At 38.5% G+C, this 23053-nt stretch overlaps 1 protein-coding gene across 7 annotated transcripts in view; it reads right to left on the reverse strand.

The window, feature by feature from the left end:
- Positions 1–225: 225 nt before the first annotated feature.
- The window catches only part of LAMA2 (laminin subunit alpha 2), a 618514-nt gene continuing 595686 nt past the window's right edge, over positions 226–23053 (reverse strand). For all 7 annotated transcript variants that reach the window (XM_032274826.1, XM_032274824.1, XM_032274825.1 and 4 more), the window contains 7 exons: positions 13987–14099; positions 13489–13678; positions 11395–11550; positions 9504–9657; positions 4628–4758; positions 2504–2726; positions 226–598 (listed from right to left, as the gene is read on the reverse strand). In XM_032274826.1, the coding sequence (XP_032130717.1) occupies positions 441–598; positions 2504–2726; positions 4628–4758; positions 9504–9657; positions 11395–11550; positions 13489–13678; positions 13987–14099 (1125 nt within the window). In that variant the 3' untranslated portion in view covers positions 226–440. The remainder of the gene's footprint in view (positions 599–2503; positions 2727–4627; positions 4759–9503; positions 9658–11394; positions 11551–13488; positions 13679–13986; positions 14100–23053) is intronic.

Genomic DNA, 23053 nt, shown 5'->3' on the forward strand with positions numbered 1-23053 from the left:
CAATTACACATGCCAAATTCACTTGCTGTCAGTGGCTTGGATAGAAGGCCGAAGCTGTCATACATGGTAAAGGATGATAAAAGTATTAATAGGACTAAGTTAAAAAAAAATTGCCTTCATAAATTACATCTGAACTCTTTCCTTGAGATGACCGGAGGGCATGTTGCAAATTCAACAGTTTATGGCCAGTTATGTTTTATCCTTAAACTCACACAAAACAAGCAATTATTTAGAATGAAATAATCACTTTAATATTTATAGACTTGAGAAAGAACTTGAATTAAAATTCAGTCTGGAGCCTAAATTGGCACCATGTGAATACAGAAAGATTTCTATATACATGCACAAATTAGTTTAATTAACATATATAGGTAAAATATATTTGTTTTACTTGATATACTTGTTTTGACAGACCTTTCCTGGGGTTACACTTATGTTTATTAGTTGGCTGGGCATGATACAGGTTGAACACCCCTCAGTTCCAGGGCCTTGGCAAAATTAACCTCCAGAGGCTTGCCTGTGCCTTTGGTGAGCTTCAGGGATTTGATGCAACCTCGGAACCGAATGCTGGTTGTCAGGCCAAACTGCTTGAGGTCATCTGAAAAATGTAATGCAAGAGGGCTTAGCATTGAAATGCTTCTGCAGCAAATATTAAGAGCATGTTTCAAAGTCAACTGTTAGCTTGAGATTAAATTGGAATGCTGGACGCTGGGTGCGGGTGACTCATGCCTGTAATCCCAGCACTTTGGGAGGCTGAGGCAGGCAGATCGCCTGAGGTTGGGAGTTTGAGACCAGCCTGACCAACATGAAGAAACCCTGTCTCTACTAAAAATACAAAATTAGCCGGGCATGGTGGTGCATGCCTGTAATACTAGCTACTCGGGAGGCTGAGGCAGGAGAATCGCTTGAACCCGGGAGGTGGAGGTTGCAGTGAGCCGAGATCATGCCACTGCACTCCAGCCTGCATTCCATGCCACAAAAGCAAAACTTTGTCTCAAATTAAATAAAATAAATTGGAATGCTGTTTTATGCAAAGTTAGTGGTTTTGTGTTTAGCTTGACTTACAGAATTGTAGAAAAAGATCGACTATTTAAAAAAACTTTTTGAGACAGGGTCTTGCTGTGTTGCCTAGGCTGGAGCGCGGTGGTAAAATCAAGGTTCGCTGCAGCCTCCACCTCCTGGGCTCAGGCAATCCTCCCTTCGCCAAGCTGCTCTCCAACTCCTGGGCTCAAGAGATCTGCCCATTTCAGCCCAAAGTGTAATTCCAAAGTGTTAGGATTACAGGCGTGAGCCACCGTGCCTGGCCTCAACTTTTTAATAGTTATATAGTATAAAATATGAAAATATCTAGAATTACACATCTTAAGACATGGAATAACTTGGTTTTGGATGAACAAATTTACAGTTGTGACTTAAAATTGTAACATTTATTTCATGAAACAAAGCAATTAATCAAATACTTTTGAGTACTGACTTAGAGCTTTTTGAAGGTGACTTTCTTACATTGTAAAAATAAATCCCTAAAGGTTAAGTAGGTTGGAAATTCATATAGACTCTTCCTCTTATCATGGAGGTGCTTGTTTCAGCAGGCCTACTAGGTGTTAATGAGGATCCCATTTAATAGACCAAATGAAGAAGTACATTACCTCTTTCATACTATCTTGGAATTTATTCTGATCAAAGCAAAAGGTCTTTTTAAAACCCAGAAGCCACTTTGGAAAGAGAAGCTGTCTTTGGGCCTCCATTGATTCTCTATCAACATTGGTCTGTCAACAATTGCTGAATATACAGTTTGCTTGTTTAGTTAAGCAAAGGAGCCTTATATAAATGGGGACAAAAGTTCCTCTTGATAAAAATGATGAAAGACCACTCCAGGAGCCTATGTTATTACAGTACTTATTAAAAGGCACTTGGCTTACTTCTATCAAGTTGGCCACTCTTGTTTATGGACACTTTAGGTAAATCTCTGCAGTTCACATGCTATATTGAATGTGCTAGAGAAAGATTTTGAATAAGGATTTATTGCCTGGGTTTCTTTGTAATATAAATATAAACTCTATAATAACATGGGGGGAAATTAGCTACATTTAACCCAATGATTTCCAGAACTTGAGGAAATAAGTTCCATAACATTTTATGATTCCTCTGGTATATTAATTTTTTTAAAAAAAAGAATCAAAAAGAACACCAAGTTTGGCTTGAATTGCTGTTAAATGCCTCATATCTTTTATAAGCCAAATTCATTTCCTTTAGACTCAATCTCTTCACGAATGAAACTTAGGGGGCTCTCATGAAAAGTTGAGTCCCATGTGGTTTATATAAGTAATAAGCTCATTTTACACACTGGAAATTTTAGGTAAGGTGCTATTTATAGGAGTAGGCTCTAAAGCTAGAAAGCAAGTACACATAAGCAAACATTCTTAGACATATGTCAATATAAATGTTTTCAAAACCACTAACATAAGAAAGCAAAGAAATTCTTGCTGGGTTAGCCAACACTCACCTGGGAAGCCTCCAACAAACACAGGATCATTTGTGTCAGCTGATGTAGATGCCGGGTTTGGGCTTTGGGCTTCCACCTGGTTCCCATCGACTGTGAGCACAACGCGGTGTTTGATCTTGTTGGCGGTGACTTTATGCCATTGTCCGTCACACAAATGACCCGGAATCTCAGCATCATAGACAGCAGTGAATCTGCCGGCACCATTGTCCACATGAAACATCAGCTGGAAAGTAGGAAACAGAACAGTCACAGATGGTTTCATTAAAGGAGTATCATGATGGCTCACGTATAAAAATTATCAGATCTCTAGGAAAGACATCGGCTGGAATCATTTGAAATGGACGTAACTGGGCATATTGAAAAAATTTTAAAACTTGACAGAAATTAAAGTATAAATCTAATCACCACGAGACACAAATTATGTTCTTTGCTTTGGGTCATTGTTGGGAGTTAATAGGCAGGACATGTGAAGCTGGTAATAACTCTGCTTTCAGGAAAATTTGAGGCCAGGTGACAAGAAAAGGACCTAGTGTACACAAGAAAAAAATTCTACCTCAGATCTTTTTAGAATGTGAGAATTCTTACTGAACCTTATAAAATTTTCTTAAAAGATGTATTTAAAGTGACTCATAAATTTGGTCTGCAAATTCAAAGTAAAGGATTTTTCAAATTTTAAACTTTTGATGTTTTAATTGTATTTTTTTTCCTTCATGGATTTCATTTTATATACAAGATTGAGAGTTACATAAATTACATTTTGGGGACCGTTTCATGTCACAGGTGCCAAAGACCTGAGCCAGAAGGCCAGTTAAATTCCTAACAATGAGGAACTTAGATTAGAGGTTCTGGTCTAAATGAGAAAAATCTGTTTTTAGTAATGTGGAAAGGCCCCCTGAAATCTGAGATGACAGAATTCTTTTGAAGCTGATGAAGAAAAGAAACATATTGAAACATTAAAAACATTAGTCGGTTTGGCAACACATTTGACAAGGTAAAATAAAAGAAATGGGATTTTAAAAAAGAAGATTAAAAATGCAAGTAAATAGGTGAAAAGTTTGTAAACTCTAAATGATGTAAATATGACTGAAATATTTACTATAATGGGTGAAATTTGCATAACAGGTTTTGCATGTAAAAGGAGCTTGGTGAGAAGTGCACACGACAGTGACATAGATGGTAACTGCTCTTAATGGCAGGTAATGAAATGAAGCTTACTTGAAAAAAATGTAGTAAAAGTATGTTTGGAAAATTTGGTAAAACTATTAAGTGTTGTCTATTTATTCACCCTGATTTTACCTCTAAGTGTGTGGATCTTTTTTCCTTTGAGGACGGTTTGAAAATTGAGCAGAAGGAGGAAGAAAGCAAGAAAATAATATTTTAGGACAACTATGTGATTTTTCTTCTTGGGAGGCAACACTAAGGGTGAAAATGTGAACCAAGTTGAAACACAATTCCTATTTAAAAACCAAATAGAAAATTTGTGAAATTTCTTGCTTTGCCTCCTCCTTTTACCTGCTGCCTATAGTGCAAAGCATATATAAACAGGTTGTCTCACTGCAGGGATTGAAGAGGTGTTTAGAATTTGATTATCAATTATTATCAAGCTGACACACTACTTTTATAAATCTGCTCTCTTTTGAAATCGTATCTGGATGCTTGTAAATAAAAATTGCGAAACTGCTATGCCAGTTGGCTACCTTGACTTCTAAGAGATATCCGTCCTGTTAAAAGAGGCAGACTAATTTTAGATGATCCACACCTCCACCTTTTCTCCCACTGGAGTCAATAGTTTCACAGACTGTGTGTTCTTTAAGAGGAGAGGAAGAGTGTACTTACAGCAACACGGTAAGAGCTTGAGATCTCAAACTATTTGGTTCATGATGAGTTAACATAATTCGTCTGCTGCAGAATTAATGCGTTTAAAGTTTATATTGGCCCACACAATAGTTATGCTGAAAACATACACAAATTGAAATAATCCAGAAGGATGAAAACATACAATTTAGCTTTCTCCCAACAAAAAGTAAAGCCAGGCTTTGAAATAGAGTTCCCCACACATAAACGATACCCTCACATGAACAATATTATGAAGAAATCAGGAATGTTTGGCTTGCTGACACTCACCTTTTCATCAATCATTTCAATACCCATTCCATCCATTTTTTGACTACTGATTCCCAGAAGAACTCCAGTTGTTCTAGTTGTGCGGAATTCAAATTCTACAAGAAGATCCAATCCCACTTTGAATCCACCAACTGTAAAATGAAGATTTTAAAATATTATGGATTAGAGTTAATTCAAGTGTATACAATGTAAGACTTACTAGATTTCAATTCAAATGCTAGCTAATTCTAATGAGGGCTGTAAGTTTCAGATCCTGCCTGGCCCATACTTCCACTACTGTGTCATGTAACCCATTCCATAGTTATTGTTTATTTTGTGGGCTACCTTCCCTGCTAGAATTTAAGTTCTATGAGATCAGAGGCATTGTCTATATTTCTCACCATTTTATCCCTGGGCTTACCAAAGTATTTCACACATCGTGGAGGTTTAATATATATTAGTTGAATAAATGGATACACTCTGAGATTGACTCAAAGAATCTCACTGTCAGGTATTATTATCTCAGAAGTCTCTCTATTGGGCTAAGAAAAAACATTTCAGTGATTTTTCAGTAAAATTTTAGTGGGGCACACTAAATGGTACCACGATCATTGAAAAAGTTTCAAAAGTTGCCAAACATTTTATTAATAAAGAGAGAAACTGCAAGTATAATGTCGATGGGTAGCTTCTGGGACATAAGTAGCCTTATCTTGTTCATCCAGTTAATTCTTTTCTCTGTGATTTTCCATATTTGACTCTAATTTTTTTTTTAAATCTTTGAGCAAGTATTTAAGACATGCCTCTTAGGAACAAACTGATCTGTTAAGATCTGTCTAGACCACACCAACTGAACTGAGTATCAGGGAAATACTGAGGGGAATTTTCTCCAAGTTTTCTTCTTATTAGGCAAGAAATAAATGCTACGTGTAGCCATGGCTGTCCAATGAAGGGTGGTAGCTGTTATGTGAAAGACTTTTTGTTCTACTGAGAACCTTGATGGGTTTGGATTGGCAAAGGTGGGTTTATAGCAGATTATAAGAATAAAAGCTAGCTAGTTGTGCCTGGGCAACATAGTGACACCCCTTCTGTAAATAAATAATGAAGTAAAGGGCAGAAGAAGCTAAATTGTTCTGCAAAATAAAAAGGGAGAAGGAAAAGAGAGGAATGAGAAGAGGAAGTTCAGCTGAGCGCAGAAGGAATGAAGAGGCCAATGAAAACCCGGGTGATTGGGTGGATGGAAACTTTTAAGAAAAAAGATGTCAAAGGTTAAGAAGAGTTGTATGTTTTCCAGTAAAGTCATCTCTTCTGACCACCCAAGTCTTACGTAAGCTGTATTACACTGTGTGTTCAGGGGATGGTAAGAGTCATTAAAAACTGAGGAAGTGGGTAATTTTCTGGTTTGGTTTGATGCAGAATTGTAAGAGCCAAGGCAGGATGGCAAGTCAATCCATTAACTGCAAAAGTTGAAGCTGAAACTTGTCATAAAATTTAAGAGAACATCAGCTATCTATGAATTTGCAGAAATCTTGGGGAAGCTTTTACACTTTCATAGCACATGGAATTTGGGGTTCAGCATAATCCGTAATGTTTCAATATTTAACACATCCTATGTTTTTCTGTTTTATGCTTCTGTGTAGGTGAGGTTTCCTGGTTTCCTACCGATATTTTGCTGGAGGGTCCTACTCTTTTATCACCCATTACTTTGTATGGGAGTGTTAAAATATCTGAATCCTTGTTCAAATGCGGATTCCTCCATGAAACGTTTCCTGATTTTCCCAAACAAAATTAATATTTTTTTCTAAGTATCTACAGAACTGTGCTTTCATGTCTTTTAGAGTTTGTAATCATTTTTACTGGCTGCCTTTTAATTTCTGAGCAAACAGAATCTTACCAGTTTATAATATATTCTTGATAGAAATAACTACATTACTTATTTCTCTGCTTCTCATCATAATCTCCACATGTTATGTGCTTATTAGTTTCTTTCTAATGAATAGACACATTTCTATGATGCCACAGTACTGAATATTCTATCTTAAAGTATATTAATGGCAGATTTACAAAATTATTATGCAGTTTTCATTGTAGACATCTTTCACTTCTTTGGTTAATTCCTAAGTGTTTTATTTGTACAAAGCTATTGTAAATGGGATTACTTTCTTGATTTCTTTTTCCGATTGTTTGCTGTTGGCATATAGAAATGTTACTGATTTCTGTATGTTGACTTTGTATCCTGCAGCTTTATTGAATTTGTCAGTTCTAATGGTTTTTTAGTGGAGTCTTTAGGCTTTTCCAAATATAAAATCATATCATTTGCAAACAAGAGTAATTTGACTTCTTCCTTGGATGCCCTTTACTTTTTTCTCTTGTCTGATTGCTCTAGCTAGGACTTTCAATAGCATGTGGAACAACAGTGGTGAAAGTGGGTATCCTTGCTTGTATTCCAGATCTCAGAGAAAAATACAATAAAAACCGTAAAACATTGATGCGAGAAATTGAAGAAGGCACAAAAAAGGAAAGATATTCCATGTTAATGGATTGGAAGGATCAACATTGTTAAAACGTCCATACTACCCACAGCCATCTGCAGATTTAATACAATCCCTATCAAAATACCAATGAGATTCTTCACAGAAATAAAAAAAAAATTCTAAAATTCATATAAAACTACCAAAGTCCCAGAATAGCCATAGCTATCCTAAGCAAAAAGAACAAAATTGGAAGAATTACATTGCTGGACTTCAAATTATACTACAGAACTATAGTCACCCAAATGGAATAGTACTGGCGTACAAACAGGCACATAGACCAGTGGAACAGAATAGAGAAGCCAGAAATAAATACATACATTTACAGTGAACTCATTTACCATAAAGGTTCTTAGAACATACATTAGGGAAAGACCAGTCTCTTCAATAGATGATGCTGGGACAACTGGATATTCATATGCGGAAGAATGAAACTAGACACCTATCTCTTGCCATATACAAAAATCAAATCAAAGTGAATCACAGACTTGACTGTAAGACATCCAACTGTGAAACGATTATGATAAAACATTGAGGAAATGCTCCAGGACATTGAAGTGGGCGAAGACTTTTTCAGTTATACTCCACAAGCACAGGCCACCAAAGCAGAAATAGACAGATGGGATCACATCAAGTTAAAAAACTCCTGCACAGCAAAGGCAACAATCAACAAAGTGAAGAGACAACCTATAAAATGGGAGAAAATATTTGCAAACTACCCCTCTGAGAAGGGATTAATAATCAGAATATAAAAGGAGCTCAAACAACTCTATAGGAAAAAAAATCTAATAATTCTATTTAAAAATGAGTACAAGATTTGGGGACATTTCTCAAAATAAGATATTCAGATGGCAAACAGGTATATGAAAAGGTGCTCAACATCACTGATAATCAGAAAAGTGCAAATCAAAACTACAATGAGCTATCATTTTACCCAAGTTAAAATGGCTTTTATCCAAAAGACAGGCAATAACAAATGCTGACGAGGATGTGGAGAAAAGGGAACCCTTGTACACTGTTGGTGGGAATGCAAACTAGTGCAGCTGCTATGGAGAACAGTTTGGAGGGTCCTCAAAATACTAAAAATTGAGCTACCATACGATCCATCAATTCCACTCCTAGATATATACCCAAAAGAATATTGAAGACATATCTGCACTCCCATATTTATTGCAGCACAATAGCCAAGATTTGGGAGCCACCTAAGTGCCCATCAGCAGATGAATGGATAAAGAAAATGTGGCACATATACACAATGGAGTACCCTTCGAGCCATAAAAAAGAATGAGATCCTGCCATTGGCAACAACATGGGTGTTCTCAAGGTCATTATGTTAAGTGAAATAAGCCAGGCACACAAAGGCAAACATCACATGTTCTCACTTATCTGTGGGAGCTAAAAATGAAAGCAATTGAACTCATGGAAGTAGAAAGTAGAAGGATAGTTACCAGAGGTTGGGAAGGTTAGGGGTAGGGAGGAGTAGGGATGGTTAATAGTACAAAAATAGTTTGAATGAATAAGATTTAGTATGTGCTAGCACAGGGGTAACTATAGTAAAAAAATATTAATTGTGTATTTTAGAATAACTAAAAGAGTACAATCAGATTGTTTGAAACATAAAGGATGAGTGTTTGAGGTGAGGGATACCTCATTTACCACTGCATGCCAGTGTCAAAATATCTCATGTAACCCATAAATATAATATATACACTCGCTATGTTCCCCACAAAAATAAAAAATTAAAGAATTAAATAATTATTATGTAGAAGTTATTTCCTAATTCTTTCTTTCTTTTTATTTAACTGTACCTTCATGACCAGTGATATAGACTCATACTGGAAATGTTCATTGGAAATGGAGTAGAGGACATACTTAGAGAAAGCCAGGAAAAATGCTAGTCATTGTCAGCATAAACAAGAAATGGACACCAGTGTGCATTGTGTGTATGGGTGTGTATTGAAGAGGAGGAGATTATGAAACGCAGCCTTCCAGGGAATTGAAAAGAAGAAAAAAGTCATGTCTCATCTCCAGAAAAAGAGGGAAAATTGGAAGATAGAAAAACAACATAATATAATCATATGAGTGTTCTTACAAAATTATTTATTTTGCTGTTCTTAATCGCCAGTGAAGGAGATGGAATAAATTCTCCAAATAGGCCATTTCTTTATTTCTCCTATTAATTCTTACCAGGATCAGATACATGAATATTTAAGAGGCACTTTTGAAATTACTTCCATAACTTTCTGTTTGGCTTAAATAAAGGATACTACTAGTTTCGGACTCTGGGAACTTTTATTTTTTGGTACTAGCAAGAAGTTAGTATTTGTATCTAGTTAATAATCAACAGGAAGGAAATGAAAGAGCCTTACCTGCTTTGGCAAAACCTGTTCCATCAAAATATGTTCCCCTCTGAGCATTTGCAAAACATGTCCCAACTTGGAAGCTGGAGGTGGGTTGTTCCAGATCAGCAGGGGCCTCTGCCATGTGGAGATTCCTGATGCAGCCATCAATGCTATAGGTCACCTAAATATCCAGATCAGAAGAAACAAATGTTGGGTTTTGGCAGAACTTTGCCTTTATGTAGAATACAGTCATTTGCGGGGTGCTCTATGTGCGTAGCTATTGGCTGGTTGTCTTAGGATAGGACGTCCCCCAAAGCTGCCTGGGTTCTCTATTACCACCAGGCTTCCTGGCATGGGTGCAGAAAATCCTGTGTTGTGCTTCTCAACTTGGATGTATCTATCCTGGAATATGACTGTTCTGTTAGTCTAAATACTGCACACTATGTCTCCATTGGTTTGACAGAGCTATGGAACCCATGTGGGTATCATAAGTTTTAATTGGTCTCTTATGTTCCTGATTTTATGTTTCTATTAATAGTTTATTAACTTTACTATATACACATTTTGTCATAGCCTACGTTCAATTTCTATTTGAAAGGTAATTAGGTTTGGTTCAGTGCTTCTTCCTTTTGAATATCTAATGAAAGCAGCAGATCCCTAAGAAAATGCAAATATGCATAAACCTTGAAAGTTTACATGAAACATCGGGGGTTCAAGGAATTTAGAAGTAACTCAATCATACTCTGTTTTTAGAAATCCAAGTTAATTGCTTTTACCACTGTCACTTCAGAGACTCTTGTTTTTGATAGATCTAAAAAGCATACCCAATAGCTATGAAAGGAAAGTAATACTGATGATCCGCAAATGCTGAGAATTACAACTATAACGGGTGACTGTCTTTGATAAATGAACAAATCTACATTATCATGCGTTCTAACTTGAGTATAGAAATGTATCACATTTGTATCTAGTGTGTTCTCTAAAAGCACCAATCAATCCCCCATGCTTCTCTCAGAGCAGCACTTTCCAAAGCAAACTAGGATATGTGGTCTTATAAAATATTTCTTTGTGTATATCAACTTACAAAATTGTAAGGGCTTTAAATTCGGAATCCAAAATTGGGTAACTGTACTCTGACTACTGCATCTCTCAATATTTGCTAAATCTCTTTGCCTGAAACACCATGAATAAATACTGTCATTTTCATCTTTCAGTGCTTTTTATATACCTGCTAATCTTCCAATCACTTTATTTTTATTTATTTATTTATTTATTTATTTATTTATTTATTTATTGAGACAGGGTCTCACTCTGTTGCTCAAGCTGGAATGCAGTGGCGCTATCACAGCTCACTGCAACCTCTACCCCCTGAGTTCAAGTGATTCTCATGCCTCAGCCCCTGTAGTAGCTGGGACTACAAGCACACACCACACCAGGCTAATTTTTTGTATTTTTTGTAGAGATGGGGTTTCACTATGCTGGCCAGGCTGGTCTCGAACTCCTGGCCTCAAGTGATCTTCCTGCCTTGGCCTCCCAAAGTGCTGCGATTACAGGTGTGAGCCTCCTCGCCCAACCCAATCACTTTAAACATCTTTATGCAATCCTCTTTGTTTAGTATTATCATTACCCTATTTTGCAAAAGAGAAATTGTTGTTAAAAAAGATTAACTTGCTCCAAAACACACAGCTAGTCAATAGTTAAATAGGTACTCAAGCCAAGGGAGTCTGACACCAGGACCCCACTCAGTTTTCTGTGGTATTGTCTCTTGTAATCTAATCTCCTTCTGTCACTTATCAGAAAAGACGGCTTCCTATTCACCTGACCGTTTTCATGGGCCTATATGACCTAATAATTCAAAATATATCAATAAATGAATCAGCCAGATATTTAGGTAACAAAGAAGAAATTAGATATTTACTGGACCAATTCTTCTGGTAGTGTAGTTGATGGGTAACCCACCAATGTACAGCATTCCTACAACATCCAGGATGTCAGCTTTTTTGGGACTGATGGTTCTGTTGGAGGCCCCATCCACATAAAGAATTCCTTCTTGCTTACTTCTCATTATCTTAATCTACAAAAAAAGAAAGGTGTCATTAATGCCAATCCTGAACAAATTTCAAATAGGCAGAGTATAAGACACAAGGACTTCAACGATGCTACCAAGGAAAATTAAAACAACTTACACAGTGCTTAGTATGTGCTAAGCCCATTATATATGGGAAAGTTAAAGCCATCTTATAGCATATCTCAAACTCTGTCTTTTCCATGACTACTATCACCAAAAGAATACAAAATTTTCCTGGGTCGGTTGTAGGTTGAAGTCTCCTCTGTAGGTTGCCAAGAGTAGATATGTGTCAAGAGGGAGGAATATGGTAAGGAAGCCCTCAGACTAACAGCACGCTCATGAATTAAGTGAGCAGCAAAATTCATGCACAGTTTGAAAAGTGCATTAGTTTGATTGAACAAAGAGCGTGGGCTCCAACCCAATTTCAGAATTTCAGATATGCTGCACCCCTTTGCCCAACAGGCCCTTCTTGTGCAGAATTAAAGGAAGAGTGGCACAAATAGGCTGCGCTTCTTTCTGCAGAACCTGATTAGTACAAACTTGGGGAGGAAGCTAGAGAACTGACTGAGGCTGAAATTAGGGCAGTGGAGTGAATTATCTTCTGAGACAGAATGAAATAAGGGGTCAGAGACTGGTGTAGACTGGTGTAGAGCATAAAAACCTTGAGTCTGAATTTATGGAAAGGAGCGTGTAAGCCTGTGAAATGCTAAAATACAATGATGATTTAAAAATGAGTCTGGGTCAGGATTAGAGTAATTTAACACTTCATTTTACACATATCTATTCTGGTTTAGGAAGTAAGTTTAAAAAACCATCAGAAATAAAATCTGCTTCTAATTCCACTAATTATAGTATTTAAGTTCCGTTTCTTAATCCCAGCCTCACTGTGGTTCAACAATATGTCTTTTTCTCAAGTGTCATATTTATTATTCTATTAGCTAGAGATGGGAGAAACCTTAATGAGAGCTCCTTCATTTGGATTTGGATTTGCTAGTCATAAGCTCCCAGCAAAAATGAAGATTCCTTTTCTTATTTCCATGATAACAAGCTGGTTGGCTTTGCATTTTTTAAGGTTCTTTGGCTTTCTAGAATATAACAAGTCAAAGTATGTTAACATTAACGAAATCTAACATCTAATAATATCGTACTCTGAAAATTAAAATTTTTATTGGTCTACCTAGGGAAGCTTTACTTTAATAGGCTATTGCAGGTGCAGAGACAAATGTTGAGATGGTGTTTTAATCAGGCAGTATATTATCCATTTGCAGTCATGCCAAAGGGGACAGTAAGCTGGCAAATGAACCTCTGTGCCCATAATAGTACCAGTTTCTGGGTGTAAGGCCAACGTATTTAAAGTTGTTCCAAATAACTGTCAGTGGAAATGATACCTTAGAGCCCTTTAAACACCATAAAGCAGAGATTCCCAGATTCCTGGTTTTCACAGACCAGTATGTGGTTAGGTGGGGAGTGTTGGGAGCCATTTTAGTGTTGTCAACTTTTGCTTTTGCCAAATACTATTTCATAATAGAAAGGCCCTTTAGACACCATAAAAATGCTAAAATAGAATCTCGGAATAAATATTATTCCTTGAAATTGAATACATAGAGCTTTATGATGAACACATTCTGTTGTTCTGTGTTTCTCACTTACAGTAGTGGAAATGTCTTCAGCCATCTTGCCTCCGTTTATGGATAGATGTTTGAGAACCACAGTCATATAGCAGAGACGGAACCATGAAGAGGCATGCCAGTGATCAAATATAAATCTACTCAGGTCTGATCACATTTTCCAAAATGGAGGTAGTTGTATATGGCACTCATTTTATTTTTAGCTTCTGCCAGAGTCAGTGTCTGCACTGGCAAAATATACTGGCACCAGGAGAATGCTGATGGCTGCCACTCAGTAATTCCCTTAGGGTACTGCCAGTATCCAGGGGACTCTTACCTTGTGCCACTGGCCATCATTGATTTTGGTGGGGATCATGGTGTTGGTGTCCCCACTCCCCAAGTCATAACTGAAGTAGGGCAATCCATTTCTCAGCTGAACTGTTGCAAAATCGGCATGATTGATGCGAGCCATGTAAAAAAGCAAGCCGGATTCAGCTTCGGTTCTTACTTCCAACTCAATTGTGAGCCTGGAACAAAAGGATGCAACGTCAAACAGAAAAATAAGAGCGTTCTCATGCTAAAATAGAGCAGTATTAGATCGTGGGTTCATTTTCAGACAGGATAGTAAAACTTCCTCAGAGATGAGGAATTTCCTGTGCTACTGATTTCCTAAATTGGGCTCCTCAGGCTTGGAAAAATATAACTCTATTCTCTACTGTTTTAATAAAAAGCTAACTTCATTAATTAATAAGTGTAGTAGATTAAACTTGATTAAACACGAATACTCAGTTCTTCATTTATCAATTCTTTCTCAGTGTCTCAGAATGATACATACCGGTTTTTAACTTTGGTGTCATCAAATGCAATTGCAATGTGACTGTTTTTTGAAAGCCCGAACTGCTTGCTCCCTATCAAAAGAGCTGGTTCTGATTCTGCAGCACAAGGACCCTGTAAAATACCAAGGAGAAAAAGACAGGAGATTATGGACTGTTCTTTAAAAAGGTATTGATGCTGTTTAATTGTTTCTTACATATCAGTGTAATTCTTTAAGAATAAAAACTATACCTTATTCATTGCTGTAATCTACTGCATAGCAAGTACCTATTACCAAGTGCTCAGTGACTATGAATCAGTTTTCTTATATTACACCCTCGAATTTCTAAATGAACGTGCCCAAACATATTTATTGATTAATTCATAGTTTCATTATCCTCTACAATTTTATTTATATTTCTGAGAAAACTGGAATTTCCCTTTCATTTTTCCTTCACATATGAAGAGTTTCATTCTTAGAAGATCGAACAGGGAAAATGACAAGCTAGCCAGCTGGGTTTTAAGAGTAGAAAAACGTGTTTTTTCTTGCCCTCCCCATTTCCATCTCCCACTATATTACTTTTTCTTGAAAATTATCAGTCCACTAGAAGGTTTTCATGAATTTAGACTTTCAAGATGGTGTATCTAAACCTGCAAGTCAGCCCATTCAGGCCCTTGCCAGTTGCTAGGCAACCCAGCACATTTTAAAAATGTAACCAACCATACACCATTTCAACTGCCACTGTTCAAAGATCAGCTTCCTAGGGTGCTGAAGAGGCAGAGCTAGGTGCGGGGCTGTGCAGTGCAGTCACGTGGCTTAATGCTCTCCTCCCACCATGTTGAAATTCTTAAAAATTTTTGAATGAGGGGCCCTGCATTTTCATTTTGCACTGGGGCTTGCAAAGTATACAGCAGTCCTGGCTACAGAGATCACATTTGGCTACCATAACACACAGCTCCATAAATAAGCAAGGCTCCTTAAATTACCAAAGCCACAATTCCTTTTCCTGTTCTCTATTTTCTCAAGATAGCTTGATATACAGGCTGCTTAGGAAGTCTCTTAGAACACACAGTACGTAGGAAAATAACCTGCACACCCTCACCGACACATCTGTTTTTAAGATCTGTACTTAATAGCTCTGGCCACTGCCCCAGTGAGCACTGACTCAGCAGGGTTTTGATGCACAGTGTTCTTCCCAAAGAGATGACTCATCAGCACACAGAACATTTTTACTTGATGAGGAAAAGCCTTGTTCTCTTTTCTCTTGATCTTAGTCAAACGAAGCACTCTGCCACGGCAGGTAAAAGGCTTAAAGTGTTTTGAAATGCTATAAAATTGGTCTTCATGGAAGTATTTCCCTTCTTGCTTCCCAGGAGATGGTCAGTTATAAAGAGCAGACTGTGGCCAAAATTCACATAGCTATGCAAAACCCCGTGGGTAGGACAGGAAAATGCTATTCATTCGCACCGCACCGCTGAATGGCCTCTTTTAGAATCAGCATGTGGCACCTTTCTTATTACGCTGCCTGCAAAAAGAAACCGAACGGAGAGGCTTTTCGGTAGCTTAAGATCTCTGTCATGAATACTTCTATTAATAGAATTGGGATCTTTTATCAGCCTCTCACGATATTTCCCGGACAGAGGACCATCTCGACAAACATGCGCGGCCTGCAGTCTGCCTACGAAATCCCTAAGAGAATCCTATCTGCTGTGAGTCCACTGGGGGCAGAATTTCACTGAAACATCTTTACACCCTCAGCTCTGAAAATTGAGGGATTAAAAAACGTCAATGGATGCTGAGCAATTAGGAAACAATTATGTGTAACTGAAAAGAGAACCACAACTGAGTGGGTTATGTCCATATTACTGCTATTGGTCACTTGTCTACCACATGTAATTGTGAATATAACTTCTCTATTAAAATTTAAAACATTTTCGAGGTGGCAGCTGTACACTCCTGGTAGCAGCTGTACACGGTGGGGAATGTTTTGATTGCTGGCGGACTGGACAGGTGTATCCAAAACTGGTCCTGAGCTAAGCAGCAGTTTCTAGTTTAGCTTATTTTTGTTGTCATTGTTGTTGTTTTGTTGTATCCTATCAGATTCTCTAGATGGACAAGGCACTGGTCAAGCCATTTTAGAAAACACCTTGGACCAGAAAAGGACAGGGATTTTGTCAAAGTTCTTTTAAGAATCCTTACAGGACACGCTCACTTGAAATGTAGGAAGAAGAGCCCCTCCTGGATTAGATCCTCCTTCATTTCTGCAACAGCCCTCGAGAAGCAGGTAGAAGCAGTGGTTAATAAAACGGTGTTCTCAAATGAGCCAATGTTACAGAAAAGAGTTGTACCAAACTGATCACGCTAGTATGTAACCTCAAAGTTTAAAGACATTACAGTATATAGTCCTTTGTTTTTAAGGACATCCAACAATGCTTACTATCATTGAATTGCAACAGGATGAATATTGCTTTTTTTTTTTTTTTGAGACGGAGTTTCGCTCTTGTTACCCAGGCTGGAGTGCAATGGCGCAATCTCGGCTCACCGCAACCTCTACCTCCTGGGTTCAGGCAGTTCTCCTGCCTCAGCCTCCTGAGTAGCTGGGATTACAGGCATGTGCCACCATGCCCAGCTAATTTTTTGTATTTTTAGTAGAGACGGGGTTTCACCATGTTGACCAGGATGGTCTTGATCTCTTGACCTCGTGATCCACCCGCCTCGGCCTCCCAAAGTGCTGGGATTACAGGCTTGAGCCACCGCGCCCGGCCTTGAATATTGTTTTAATAAAACTATCACTTTCCTTTATTAAACTGGTAGTTGGAAAAGGACTGAGAAGTGCTGGTGTAAGAGGGTTTGTTTGCTTGTTTTTTGAGATGGCATCTCACTCTGCTGCCAGGCTGGAGTGCAGTGGCACGGTTTTGGCTCACTGCAACCTCCGCCTCCCAGGTTCAAGTGATTCTCCTGCCTCGGCCCCCCGAGCAGCTGGGATTACAGGCACACGCCACCATGCCCAGCTAATTTTTGTATTTTTAGTAAAGATGGGTTTCACCATGTTAGCCAGGATGGTCTCCATCTCTTGACCTCGTGATCTGCTTACCTCGGCCTCCCAAAGTCCTGGGATTACAGGTGTGAGCCATTGCAACCAGCCAAGCGACCTGAAGTGGGACAAAAATTCCCAATCCTCTAATTTGGTAATGTTTTATACAAATCTAGATCTCCCCCTTGCTTGGTTAAAGGATATCTTCCTTGCATCAGTTTTCCTTGGGTGAGCTGAAACCAAGTCTGATGAGTGTAAGGGAGGGACATGGTGGCTCGTGTTTGTAATCCCAGCATTTGCAAAGCCGAGACAGGAAGACTGCTTGAGGCCAGTAGTTCAAGACCAGCCTGGGCAACAAAGTGAGGACCCCTGCCCTCTTCTGTCTCTCCAAAAGTACAACAACAACAAATTAAAAGAATAAAAAGTTAGCCAGGCATGTAAGTGCATGCCAAAAGCCCTAGCTACTCAGGAGGCTAAAGCAGGAGAATCACTTGAGCCTCGGAGTTCAAGGTCAGAGTGAGCTATAATTGCACCACTGCATTCCAGCCTGGACAACAGAGCAAGAGCCTGTCTCAAAAAGAAAAAAAACACGATGGGTTCAGGGCAGCACTAGCGTATTGGTTTGCTTGGCGTTGCTTCCTCTTCTCTTCCTTCTGCCTCATGTCCCACAGTGGGTGGAGCTGCTCATCCAGCTGTTCAATCTTCTTTTTTCCTTCTAGCATTTTAAAGGGGAACATGTGAGATGGAATAGAAACTGCCCCGTGCTTTGCACAGAAACAAAATGATCTTGTCACTTAGGATGTTTTCAACTCCGCTTGCCCTTGAAATCTAAGCTAAGAAAAAAGGGTAAGAGAAAATATCTTCTAATGAGATACTTTTAAGGAAACTTTAAAGAATGCTCATTGCAAGATGAATCATCCTTCTCTAAGCTAGTGTATACTTGAAGGAGTCCTCATCTCTACGGGCGTGATGCTTTACCTGCGCTGTTTGGGACACACTGATCTCTAAAATGCGTTAAAACAATAAAAAAAAAATTCACGGTCTCAGTAGAGGCTCATCAATCTCAACGTGTTACAATTCTGCCACCTTGTGGGGACTTTTTAAAGTACTAGAAATAGTTAACGGGGAAAATGGGGTATGAAAGGAGGACAGATATGCTTGTTTTTCATTTGCCTTTGCTTGGTAGGTTACAAGTTGTCAGCAGACAGGACTTGGGTGGGGAGTGTAGTGCGGTGGTGCACCTGTTGATTCAAGCAGTGATGTGGTGGGAATAATTATAAAGGAAGCCGTGCAAGTGGATAGAACACCAAGCTAGTAATGGGGCCAAAACGCTTTCATCTTCACACTGCCACTCACTTAATTTGAGGTAAGAATAAAACAATGGTTGTTTCTAACTGCAGGTTGGTGGCTGACATTTGGAAATGAGTTATTAAATTCAGGAGTGTATGTGATTCGTTGATAACCATCCCTTGAATTTCCTAGGTGCTGAGCAGAGATTTATATTGCATTTATTAAAACTGGCATCTTTATTCTTGAAAGCACCAAACAATGAATCATCATAGAAATTGCATAATTTTCTTCTTTCATGAGTCAATAATTCCCCTAATAAATGTGGGCTAAAATCACATCTGATGTTTATTTGTCATGATTTTCTTTATGGATGAATAATTGGAAGATTTTTTTTACAGCAATGACTTTAATCTTCTAAAATATGAAAGTCCTCCTACTCAAGATATTTATTGAAAAACTGAATTATTGGTAACACTGCATCTAAGCTCTTTTGGTGGGTCTTGGACATTTACAGTAATATTTAGACATTAATGGCTAAATAGGGATTCCTTGAAATGTGGAAAATGTATGTTTTCTCTTTAAATACATATCAGTATCCAATCAGGTTATCCTTTGGCCTTGACTGTACTTAGCTCTTAAAGTTGTGGCGCTAAAGCTGCTAGAGAAATCACTTTCTTTTTCTCTATTCTTTCCTCCTCTCCCACTTCTTTTCCCCAAATCCCAAAGAGACCTTAACAATACAGGGACTCTCCATGGCTACTCGTGTTACTCTTCTCAGTTTTCATATTTTAAACTTTGAGGTTTACAGCTGAACTCTTCAATAAAATTCAAATATGAATGCAGCCAGCTCACTGTCTACAAATCCACACAGGCTCTCCTGGTTATAAAGACTTGGTCTAAACAGCGCGCACACTTGCGGAGGACTCGTCACGTTTCCACAAGTCAACAAATTTCTGTCATACTTGATATTCAGCCTCTTATCTACCTCCACCTCCTGCCATCCTCCATGAGAAATATTCACAAATGTAACATGTAGAATTGTTTTCTCTAGCTCTGAATGGGCTAAAGAAAAAGAGAGAAGTATAAAGAGAAGACAAGCTACCACAGCATCAAACGAGATAATATGCATGAAATGCTCTTTAATCTAGCATGTTCAACATGAATTAATCATAAGATTGACATAATCCATTTCACAGGGCAGGGCTTTCTGAAGACGCTCCTCCGCTGCCCTGTAGTATAGTGAATGTTGTCCTCATGCTGTAAGTTGCTGGCAGGGTTGGGTGTGATGGGTGTAAAAAAGAAAAAGAAGGGCACTGAGAATAGGAGATCATTTCTGTCAACTGTGCTAGCACAAATATGGAGCTCATAAATAGGCAGTTCTCACTTCAGGAGTTAACTTGTAAGTCTTAGTTCTTAAATAACTCTTAAAAATCTAAATTCTGGGCTGGGCACAGTGGCTCATGCTTGTTATCTCAACACTTTGGCAGGCCGAGGCAGGTGGATCGCTTTCCAAGAGTTTGAGACCAGCCTGGCCAACATGGCAAAAATCCCATCTCTATTAAAAACACAAAGATTAGCCAGGCACGGTGGCATGCACCTGTAGTCCCAGTTACTCAGGAGGCTGAGGCATGAGGATCACTTGAGCCTGGGAGGTTGAGGCTACAGTGAGCCATGATTGTGCCACTGCACTCCACCCTGGGTGATGGAGCAAACAAAATTAAAAAAAAAAAATCTAAATTCTGATACAAAAAAAGAAAATGGTGAGAATTGAAAATTATGGAGGACTTAAGATTTAATAACCATATCACTAAAATGTATGTATCGTTACATATCAAACCAATAAGAGTTTGTAATTGCTTAAAAATTGAATACTCACCACACCCGTTTTTTCCCAGCACCTGCTCCCCACCCTAAAAATGTTAAAACTTAAACTGACTAGAATAATTAAGTTAAAGAAACACAGAAGTTAAAGTTAAACTAACATAGAAGAGGGATGGAATATTACTTTGAGTCAGGCATGGTGCTGGGTGCTTTGCATACAATGCATAACTTACTCCCTCATGATAGTAATCCCAGAAGGAAGATATTATTATCCTTATTTGTCCCTTAATTATTTTACATTTAGAAAAGACAAGTAACCTGCCGGAATTCATTGAATAATAATGGGAAGGCTATGGCAGGAAAAGCAGCTCTCTCTCTTTTTCCGTATTCATCTTTGCACTTAGTAGGTTCTTAGTATTTGTTATAAAATAAATTGTAAAACTTTTAACTTTTGGTAACTTTTTTTTTTTTTTTTGGGACGGAGTTTCACTCTTGTTACCCAGGCTGGAGTGCAATGGCGCGATCTCGGCTCACCGCAACCTCCGCCTCCTGGGTTCAGGCAATTCTCCTGCCTCAGCCTCCCGAGTAGCTGGGATTACAGGCACGCGCCACCATGCCCAGCTAATTTTTTGTATTTTTAGTAGAGACGGGGTTTCACCATGTTGACCAGGATGGTCTCGATCTCTTGACCTCGTGATCCACCCGCCTCGGCCTCCCAAAGTGCTGGGATTACAGGCTTGAGCCACCACGCCCGGCCACTTTTAGTAACTTTTAAAAAGAAGACACCCCTTTCCCCTACACACACACAAGGAACATAAGAATCAAATTAAAACAGAAGATATGATCTGAACTCTAAAATATAATACAATTAATAAAGATAGAAAGTTCTAAAAAATTTAGTTCTGACCACACAATCATAAATAATTATGATGTGCAAAAGAAGGGGAAATAGGCCAGGCGCAGTGGCTCACACCTGTAATCCCAGTACTTTGGGAGGCCGAGGAAGGCGGATCACTTGAGGTCGGGAGTTTGAGACCAGCCTGACCAACATGGAGAAACCTCATCTCTACTAAAAATACAAAATTAGCTGGGCATGGTGGCGCATGCCTGTAATCCCAGCTACTCAGGAGGCTGAAGCAGGGGAATCACTTGAACTCAGGAGGTGGAGGTTGCAGTGAGCCAGGATAGCGCCATTGCACTCCAGCCTGCACAACAAGAGTGAAACTCCATCTAAAAAAAAAAAAAAAAAGAAGGGGAAATAGCAGTTGGAATTTAGATATCTGGGTTTTAGTGCCAACCATCACTCATGTGTGTAACCCTGGGCCATACTGTAAGTTTCAGGGCTTTCTTTCCTCATGTCCAAGTTAAGAATGGGAATCTTTATGGTGTCTTCTAGCTCTAATGTTCTGTGATTCTCTCTAAACCAACCAATTTGGTATGCTACTCAACTTTTTGCTTCTGTCTCGTCTACTAAGTGGAATGCTCTGTTTTCGGGAAAGTTAAAACATACACTGCTGAGAGGAAATGGAAATCGAAATTAGAACAGAAGGTTATAAAAAAAAAAAAAACCTTAAATGAGTAAAAATCTCCATTCCCAGATGGGCAAGTATTTTTATTTTGGGAAAAAAGGGAAAAAGTGTGATCTCTAACTACCACAGAAAAATGTGCTGGAGAGGCCCTATAAAACAAAGTTTGTGTAAGTACTTAGAAAAGTAAGGTGATCAGTGGAGGTCAGCAGGGCTATCCCTAAAAAACCAAACCAGCACAGGCGGGGAGACCTGACTGGAGATGTTTAGTGGTAGATGAGAAGGCCAACGAGGTTCTGCTTGATTGAATAAGGTACCCAATTAGGAATCAGTAGCCTGACCTATCTATTAAAAACATTAAAACATTTTTAGGTGCATTAATAGAAATATGATAACAATTAAGGGAGTGAGGGGTCCCACTGTCCCCTGAACTGGGGACTTTCTTTTGAGTAGCAGGTGCCATACTTTGAAAAGAATGTTTCACATTTGAGAATACTGATCCCGGAGGGGATAACAATCAGAAATAAGGTAATGCAAAGAATACCTGAGCTAGTGAAATGTTTAGGCTAGGGAAAAAGAAGACTCCGCTATTTTCAAATTCTTGAAGGGACGTTAGACAGAGAACACATAAATGTAGTATGTTTGCCTACAGAAACATAACCATTACATAGAAGTTTTAGGGACTCAGTTTTACTTTAATATAACTGATGACTTTCTAACAACTAGAGCCTGCCTCATCATAACACTGGAAAATACTGTCACCGAAGTGTTCAAGCAAAGGCTGTAAGTATCATACACAAGGAATTCATGCATTAAGATGGTGAGTGGACCAGATGATCTTTATGGCTCTTGCCAATTCTTGTTTATAATTTTAAGTTAGTCAGTTAGAAATTAGGCTCTGTTTTCTTCTAGAAACATTTTTATAAGAGGACATTAGGATCCAAAATCAAAAAAGTTTATTCAACTCATGATATTTCTTAATTCTTCAGTTGAAAACACATTCTTGAGTCTGGGAAGCACATGACTTTAAGGTATAAAATCACGAGGGAGAAGAGGAGGATCATTAACCTTACTTTGCTAAGCAAAGATCTAGCCTGTGGCTGAATTATGAAAGAGCTGGGGAAAGATTCTGAAATCCATGTGACAGATCTCAGGAATGCCTTGGGTTGAAATCAACTTCCGGAACTAATCCCCACCTGACTGATGGCTTTCCACGTGCTAGCTGTGTGATCTTAGGTATTTTTTTGTGTGTATGAAATATAGTACTTCCAGTAATATAAATAAATGTAAATAAAACAATTAATAGTGTGGGGATCAAATGAAATAACAGATATGAAATGCCTGGCAGAGTACTGGACACCTACTAGTTATTCACTAAATGCAGGGATTTCTCAGAGTGTCTATGTGGGGTTGCTTT

The sequence above is a fragment of the Sapajus apella genome, unplaced genomic scaffold (genome assembly GCF_009761245.1).
Source record: "Sapajus apella isolate SASKATOON/1434 unplaced genomic scaffold, GSC_monkey_1.0 scaffold6, whole genome shotgun sequence".
Lineage (NCBI taxonomy): Eukaryota > Metazoa > Chordata > Mammalia > Primates > Cebidae > Sapajus > Sapajus apella.